At 39.1% G+C, this 8,897-nt stretch overlaps 1 protein-coding gene across 1 annotated transcript; it reads right to left on the bottom strand.

Annotated features, from left to right (window-relative positions):
* Nucleotides 1-4,871: 4,871 nt before the first annotated feature.
* On the bottom strand, nucleotides 4,872-7,290 carry LOC113498454. The gene is made up of 7 exons (XM_026878447.1): nucleotides 7,194-7,290; nucleotides 6,954-6,977; nucleotides 6,577-6,791; nucleotides 6,271-6,397; nucleotides 5,943-6,122; nucleotides 5,352-5,533; nucleotides 4,872-5,075 (listed from the first exon to the last, which is right to left on the bottom strand). The coding sequence occupies exons 1-7, from the start codon at nucleotides 7,246-7,248 to the stop codon at nucleotides 4,956-4,958; spliced, it is 903 nt and encodes a 300-aa protein (XP_026734248.1). The 5' UTR covers nucleotides 7,249-7,290; the 3' UTR covers nucleotides 4,872-4,955.
* Nucleotides 7,291-8,897: the final 1,607 nt, after the last annotated feature.

The raw sequence follows: 8,897 nt of genomic DNA, 5'->3' as shown, positions 1-8,897 counted from the left end.
CAACTACGAACCGGCCTCATAGGCTGTCATTTTGGGGTACTAGTGTCATTATTTTGATCAGTAGCATCGGCTACTGGCGGAGCCTCAGCCCGCTCATCCTCCTCCCCAATATCATATATCTCTCCGTCAATTTGCTGCGAGTCATTTCCCCGTGACAATATTGGCGGCTGCGGCTCCTCGCCCGGCGAGCGCGGCCGCGGCCGCGCCGCCGCGGACAGCTCGGGGCTCACGACATCAGCGCGCGTCTCGCTTTCCTCGCTTCTAGTTACGGTTGCACCTGTATATTTTCTAATCTGGTCAATATGCCTTTTACAATCTACATTAAAATCTTCGACAGATATCAGAAACATCAGAAACATGCGATTACCCAATAATTTAATTATTTTACCTAAAACCCATTTGTCTTTTCTAGCTATGTACCATTTCAACCATACCCTATCACCCGTATTTAAAGTTGTTTGTTTTTTAAAAATATCGTTATTAACTCCACTTTTATGGCTATCTTTTAATAACAAATCCATTCTAGACATAATATTTCGGCCAAACATAAGCTTTGACGGGGTTTCCCCTGTTACACAGTGAGGCGATAATCAAACAGAAACCCTAACAATTTCTTTCACCATATTTGGCTGAGTGTTATTGCTAGCAATAAATTTGATCATTTCCTTGCAAGTTTTAACAGAGTTTTCGGCCTGTCCATTACTGCAAGGGTGATAAATAGGGGACAAATAGGGTTACATAGCGGATACCATTCATTTCACAAAAATGTTTGAATTCTTTAGACTTAATTTTTACATCATTATCTGAGACTATGACAGTAGGTATACCGAACCTAGAAAATAATTCTTTTAATTTATTTATAAGGAGCCGACTTGAAGTACCGCAACCCATATGTAACCACTCCAACCATTCACTAAATGAATCCACAACTATTAAACATACATTTTGGTTAATAGTCATGTAGTCGATATGCAAGCGTTGCGAAGGAGCCAGTTCGCGCGGCCAGGGCGCGGGCGGCGCGCGCGGCGGTGCTGCGCGTGTCCCGGCACACGTGTGGCACGCGCCCACCCATTGCTCTATGTCCTTATCAATCAATGGCCACCAAAATCTACTACGAGCTGCACTCTTGGTCTTGACTACACCGAAATGACCCGTGTGAAGATCCTTTAATAACCTGTTCCGGTAAATTGCAGGTATCACTACTCTGTGACTTCGAAAAATACAACCATTTTCTACCTCTAAGTCCGTTTTACAATTAAAATAAGGCAGAACGAGTTTACATGAAATTTTACGCGGCCAGCCATTCTGAACATACTTAATCACCGTTTGTAAAATTTTATCGTTACTTGTTGCGGTTTTAATATCGTTAAAAGTTAGCGGTGCGACGTTACTATCTAAGAAATTGAGAAACGATAAATCATTTTGTTCTGCCGTTCTACAGCCAGACTCAGGTAAAGGCCCGCTGCGACATTATTTTCACTTTTAATATACTGTACATTATAGTTATATGCAGATAATATTATTGCATAACGCTGTAATCTCGATGCGGCCATTACTGAAATGCCTGTTTTGTTTCCGAATATCGAAAGTAAAGGCCTATGGTCAGTCTTAAGAATGAACGGTGCCTGACGTCCATACAAATATTGGTGAAAATATTGAACACCAAAAATTATAGCTGTCGCTTCCTTTTGAATCTGACTGTAATTTCGTTCACTTACTGATAAAAATCTTGAAGCGAACGCAAGCGGCCACTCGAGAGTCGCCTTCTCTCTGTCGCGCTGTGCCAGCACTGCGCCTAGTCCGGCCGGGCCTGCATCCACCGTCAACACCAATTGTGCTGTGGGGTTAAAGTGAGCCAGCACTCTTTCCGATGATAGCTCAAGCTTTACACTATTAAATGCACGTTCGTGTCGCTCGTCCCACTCCCACTGCGCGCCTTTACGCAATAACTCATGCAGCGGATGCAACTTAGACGAAGCATTAGGAACAAAATTCCTGTAATAGTTAATTAATCCTATAAATCGCTTAACCTCTGTGACATTAAAATTTGTAGGCCGCGGTGCGTTTTTTATAGCTTCTGTTTTTTTAGGGCACGTACGCAATCCGTTTTTATCCTTATCCTTACATATTATAAAACAAAGTCCCCCGCCGCGTCTGTCTGTCTGTCTGTTCGCGATAAACTAGAAAAGTACTGAACGGATTTTTATGCGGTTTTCAACAATAGATAGAGAAATTCTTGAGGAAGGTTTTAGTGTATAATAAGTTTAGGTTTTGTGTAAACTGACGATATTAGTTAAACATGTCGGAAAAAATTAAGCCATTCGAGAGCTTTCCTCGAGAACGCTGCCAAAACCTTTTGAGTTACAACAAAACAATGTATGGCGGGTTTGTACCTCTTTAATAGATCTACAAAAAAGTCCGCGGTGGTATATGTCTATCCTCCAAGGACAACATAATTAAATTCTAACAGCTTTTCTTGTGTTCTTTTTCAAACTACAAAAAATATCGAATTTGGAATTTAAGAATTGTTGTCCTTTTAAGAAACAAAATAGACTTGACAACTTGTATAGTTAAAGAATTCTAAATACAAATTCTGTTATACCACTTAAGGTGCCTCCAATTTACATATTGGGTTGTGATACCCGACTTCTGTTACTGGCTGTACTTAGCTTTCGCACTTGTGTAAACTGCGATTAGCAATATAATGACTTGTTTGCTTTCAATTCTTGTTTTGCCAATTTTTGAAGGTCAAGTTTTCTCCACTCTCCTTTAGTTGTGAGACAATAGCTTAACACCAACAAAGTAGCTTAACTAAAATTACATTTACCTGTGTTTTAGTTAAAAGGTCCTTTTGAACTATCGCGGTAGCTTGCATCGCGTTCCCGCGGTTTCAGGTACAAGGGAAGCGTGAATCATTTCGGTGGTTTTAGCCGGTAGGAGTCCGGCACACTTCTCCGCCTTCCCCAGGGCGGAGAACGTCCATGAGGATTTCCCCGGGTAAAAAAAGGTCATTTTACGCTTTACGTTCCTGGCGTCCTGAATTCTGCCTATAATGAAATCAATCTATACCTACCAAATTGTTTCTTACTGAGTGTTCTTTGTTTCATTTTAGTTTGGCCCGTTATTTTGAACTGTCCGGTTCACCGATGCTCTGGACTATTATAATGTATCCTCGAAGAAATTAATATCGCGCGTTCTTTGTTATAATATAAGCTATTTTGAAGTTAAATTAAAATATGTATAAAATAGTTTTAGTTTTTCTCCAGTGTGCTAACTTGTATCCAAGTTAGACAAGAATAATCTTCCTCTATAATTTTTGAATTATTATTATTGTATCTCTTTTCATTCACGGGCTAACTTAATGAGTAGAGACCCGGTCCTTTTTAAAGGCGTGAACGGGGACACAGGTCCAACGCACAGAAACCTTCTTGAGAACTTTAATATGAAATGTGATGGGGCATCTACTAGGGATAATTCACCTCCGCTCTATGGGAGAACAGAGATGAAAAATCCAAAGTAGATGCAAAACTATTGCAATATGTATGTATAAATAAATAGGCTATTATATAAATGAGACATGTTAAGTGGACCAGTTCCTTAAAATTATTCGGAGAACTATGGCACCTGCCTTTTTACACATGGTAATGCAAACAATTAGGCAGGCGGTGACTCGCCGCTGACTAGATGGGCCCCCTATAATACCGTCACGATTGACAGCAGGCGGGCAACAGCAGTGCGAGCGGCTAGGGGTGTAGAGAGGTGCGACACCGATTTCACCATCGCGGGTCACAGACCCGGAGCGGGTTTCCTCGTTATTACGCCATTAGACACTTCCACCCCCGAGCATATAGCTCTAGCGACCCCTCTCTAGCCAGCCAGTTAAGGCAAGAAAGAGCTGGGAGTCCCCATAAAGAGTGACCCCCTGGGGTATTCAGGTTCCGTTGTGTCGCTACTCACAAACAGCTCGCCACAAGCTGCCCTGAAGATGTATGCTCCTACATAACCTTCAGATACATTTTTATTTATATCTCAAGGTTTGAAAAAGCATACTAATGTACCCTCTGGTCATGCGTAATTCCCATGGAGAGAGAGTATTATTATTATTTGTATCTCTTTATAGTCACGGGATCACTTCATGTGAAGAGACCCGGTCCTTCTTAAAGGCTTGCACGGGGACACAGGTCCAACATGTAGAGGCCTTGTTGAGAATTTTAATCTAATATGTGATGGGGTATCTACTAGGGATCATTCATCATTATTATTATTATATATAGGTACTAACAGGTATTTTCTAAATAAATAATTTCACCCGAAAGAAATTCAAGCCACTCCTCAAATGTATTTATGAAACGAAAATGTTAAGGTTTCTTATAATGAATAAGTTTAAAACGATATTATACTAAACTTATATTGAATATAGGTACTTGGCAGAGACTGTATCTCACGTCACACACATAAGTGAGCATGTTTATCCAATCCATGGAGTATATTGTTATCTCATCAAAAACATAAATGTAAAATAAGAGCCAAGTTCAATATCATGCTAATATTGGCTTTGATTGTTGACTTCAACAACTAAAGAAGGTAGTGCTAAATTCCTGAAATTTATGGTGACGACTTTAGATACATCGTATGTGATATACAATTTTTAACATATTTTGATAACAGCAGTTAGTTTCATCCAATTTCCCAATGTCTGTTATCACTGATCCATATCTGATTATTGAAAGTTTACCTCTTTGTTGATTTCCTGATATAATATCGGGTCCTTCATCTATTTTTGTAATTAACGTAATCAAAAAACTATACTGAAGAACAAACAACAAAATTCGAAATCGTTGAAAAGATGACAGGGTTAGAGATAAACAAAATTTATATACAACATTTAATTAGATAATTCATTAGTTAAAACAAGATAACACGTTATTCAAGTTATGAGCGATTCGGAAAATGATTTAACCAAAGATTGGGCATCCGACTAGTTGGGGGGTGTCGATGAAGTAGACGTGCATGGTCAGGACTCCGCGGGTTCTGGTCAGGTCATACAGGCACTGAGGGCCGTCGCTGACAATCATCTGAAACAATAAGCAAGTGGTAACGGTTAAAGACAATCCTTGAAGTCGGGCTCACCTTTATTATACCTATGATCCCTAATACGTTGTTAAATGTTTTCTAGTGTGCATGATGATCCCGAGGATATTTTTGTCTACAAATATATCAACAGTACCAGCTTGAAATTTTTCCACGACTTTGCAAAGGCCTATTCACATGAAGAGAAAGTTTAAACGAACATAGATTAACTTGCTTGCTCCCTACATGTTGGTGATTTTTTAATTGTAATCGTATTGTACCTTGACAGCAGATTCGTCGGGATGTTCAAACAAGTCCTGGACGTTGCTGTCTACGGTGTATTTTCCGAAGGTCATGAAACCCAAACCGATCAGCTGGTCGGAGTCCATGAGAGCGAACCACGGGAAAAGGGTGTCTCCGGCGCACGGCGTGGTCTTCGACATCTTGTGGTAGTAATGTTGACCTGTGGATGATAAGGAAAACTACTTCTGATAATATCTACTTTAGGTGAACTTTTTCAGGCAGATGTTCAAACATTACAGACAGTTGTTTAAGCATAAATGTAAAAGTTAATATTTTAATACATAATGTATCCAATATTTAAACATAATATGTAGTCTGTGGGGAATGAGAGGCAAAATGCTTTTAAAAGATCTAGTAAAGCGTCTTATTGACACTGCTCGTGACCGAAAGGCTGGCTTTTGTACATATGGTAAGACTAGTTTGTAAGAATATAAGTTATAGCTTTGTAAAATATTGTTAAGAATCCTGTTGACTGAAACTTGACCCCAACGTAGCTGCTTCGGAGAAAAGGCCGAGATTGGGGAAGATCTTGGGAAACTCGGGATAGAAGACCGGTATGATAGACTTACCCATCCAAAGTACACAGGCTTGTGTGGTGAATTCACTCTGGGAAGTGCCCAAGAGAGAGGTGTCGGTGGAGAGAGCGTAAAGCTCGCCATTGAAGGCGGTCATCCATACGTAGCCGTGCTGGATCAACAGATCCTTATTGCGGCTGGCCAAACGGTCCTCCTTCTTTGTCGCGAGAATTTCTGTGGGATAAAATGCACGCTTAAAAGGTCAGAATATCAAATTTAACGCTCTGCGTCTTGGATTGGATTTGGTGCCAGTTGGAAAGATATTAGCACAAATTAGAAAGATAGTTTGTGTATTAGGAACAAGCTATGATCCGTAACCCACCAGCAGAGATGAAGTAAAGCTGGATGGTGTAGAATTCTGCAGTTTGTCCGTTAATGGTTGTGGTCCAAGAAGTGAACCCTGTTACAGCCGGGTCGAAGACCCAGTCACTCATCCTACTCTTGGAGACCTGTAACAAGCAATAGAGCGGTGAGCGGTTTGTTGCTATAATAATAAAACCAATCACTAAATTTCACACCACAGCAAGTATTAAAGGCGTCTTACCTTACGAACTTAGACCAAGTTTGATAATTCGTTTTTCCTGATTCCAATATTTGTAATCAAGGTTTAATGAAAGGGTAAACTTACACCGATCTGGACACCAGCGATGTAACCGGTGTCATCGAACAGGGAACAGAAGCTGCAATCGTCAGCAGGACACCACAGCTCTAGAGACTCGAGTCCTGCAGGTCCTGCGGGGCGGTCTCTCTTCACCCAGTTCATGCTGATGGCTTCATCAATGCTCTTTGCCTTGGGAATGAATTGACTAGAACCAATGCCCAAGGGGTTCAGCCCGAATGTCGCTGTAAGACAAGGAAGTATTAATTAGTATTAGGTAGTTCACAGCCTAAAACTGACTCTAAATATAAGATTTGGATTGTGTAGAGATTGCTTTGTAAGTTGAATGTTTGACAAAGGGTCGTTTTTGTCCGCACCGCAGTATTTTCACACGATTTCTTTCTTACTTCTTAAGTCGGGGTTCCATAGTCCTGAAACAAAGACACAGTTCGTTAAAATTACAATTTATCATCATATCGTCTACATATACACCAAAATTTGAGTTCCTTTAAAGATTGTTAAAGCTTTCATTATGTGCGCTTTCATCAAAAAAAACTGTAAACTCTTTTTATTTTGAATAATAATTATTAAATTTGACCGATTTTAACACGTATAATTGTCGAAAAAGCTTATTTTAATTAACTTACCGGCTCCGTAGACCGAAGCTACGAGGAGACACGCGAGGGTGATTTTCTGCAACATGATTGTCAACTGTTCCAGTGGAGCGGTACTGCGATTGCACACAATTTATATACTGGTGTAATTGGCAAGAGCGACAGATGCGCACGCGCGACGGGTTCCGTCGATAGCATGATTTAATGATGTTCTTTTGTGTGGGAAAAACTGTTCTTACTTAATTTATGTTACCTATGAAAAGTATCATCAGGAATATGCCCAATGCTGGATATACGCTTTCTTTCTTAGTGTATCCAGAGATCAACTCGACCAGACTTTTTTGGTTTTGTCACGTCCTCAGAGGGAGGAAGTGGGATGTGTTGAGCCTTCTGTTTCGTTACATGTTTCCTTCCTTTTATTGATCAAACGCGCAATTTACACAAATATTGTAACGTCTTATATTTTGTGACACATTCGTAATAGTTATGAGAATGTTAAACATTAAAATTGGTAATTAGTATTTTTAAGGGCAAATTGTTTAAACACGGTACTTTAAAAACAATAGAGATGTGTTATTTTTTAATTTATAACTATTAAACTGTTTTTTATTTAATATATGTAAGTGTCTAAAGTTAGCAATATCATCTAATACTGAAATAAGATTTTTTTAAATTTAATGATTGTAATAAAGCTGTTTTTAATTTGTTGTTTATAATTATTAAGAAACCCTAAATGATGCAGATTGAGATAATGTATCGGAGATAGGGAGATAGAGTGACTTTGGACTTTCCATAAAAATAGTGATGAGTGTGCGACTTTCATATTTAGGCGGTTTGATGTCCCGGTAGTGCAATGGTTATCCCACGCCATGCCACGACACGTCTTAAGGCAATATAATTTCCGTTGGTGCTGACAAAATTGATCTTCTCTATTCCAACTGCTATGTGTGGCCATCTGGCCTCCAATTCTGCTATTTACAATAGCCGATGACTGATTGGATTAAATTAGAAATTATTTCTATTCTCGTAAGCATTTTGCTAACACGATAGTTGGGAACTCCTGTAATTGAGGGAGCACAACTCAAATGAACAGTATGTATTTTTTGTTTGCAAATGTGTTTTTGTGTATTCTTTGTTGGAGATCCAATATTAAATAAATAAATAAACTCGTTGTATTGATCTTGAGTGTACCGTCTGGTGCTTAATTTCTAATTATTTTGTTGGAAAAAATGCTTAAAGGTATACAAAGTGTCATTTTAGGCAAATTTTCATTCATTCATCTGCCATTGTAACGTAAACTTAGCGGGGAGGGAAAGTTTTTGAGAGGGGGTAGGTATTTTTTTTTATTAAATATCTCTCAATGTTCTTTCTAATGAAAACGAGGCCATCAATCTATTACTACCTGTAGGTGTTATTGTCATGTAAGCCTATTTATTGATAGCGCGTTTTTATCCTAGAATCTCAATCTACTATGTCTATAATCTATTATTATTTTTAATTTGTTTTTTATAATTATTAAGAAACCCTAAATTTTAAAGATGCAGATTGAGATAATGTATCGGAGATAGGGAAAATCCAAAGTCACTCTGACTTTGGATTTTCCATAAAAATAGTGATGAGTGTGCGACTGTCATATTTAGGCTGGTTAGATGTCCCGGTAGTGCAGTAGTTATCCCACGCCATGCCACGCCACGTCATAGGTAAGGTAATATAATTTCCGTTGGTGCTGACAAAATT

The sequence above is a fragment of the Trichoplusia ni genome, chromosome 11, assembly GCF_003590095.1.
Source record: "Trichoplusia ni isolate ovarian cell line Hi5 chromosome 11, tn1, whole genome shotgun sequence".
NCBI lineage: Eukaryota > Metazoa > Arthropoda > Insecta > Lepidoptera > Noctuidae > Trichoplusia > Trichoplusia ni.
This window is presented reverse-complemented; position numbering and strand designations above follow the sequence as displayed.

What these genes read in the sequence shown, in the direction of transcription:
- LOC113498454 (XM_026878447.1), bottom strand. Translation starts at nt 7,248, where the DNA reads ATGTTGCAGAAAATCACCCTCGCGTGTCTCCTCGTAGCTTCGGTCTAC. An exon ending in AGCCTGTGTACTTTGGATGG is followed by an intron (nt 5,534 to 5,942) that starts GTAAGTCTATCA and finishes TATCATCCACAG; the next exon opens with GTCAACATTACTACCACAAG. An exon ending in CCGACGAATCTGCTGTCAAG is followed by an intron (nt 5,076 to 5,351) that starts GTACAATACGAT and finishes TTATTGTTTCAG; the next exon opens with ATGATTGTCAGCGACGGCCC.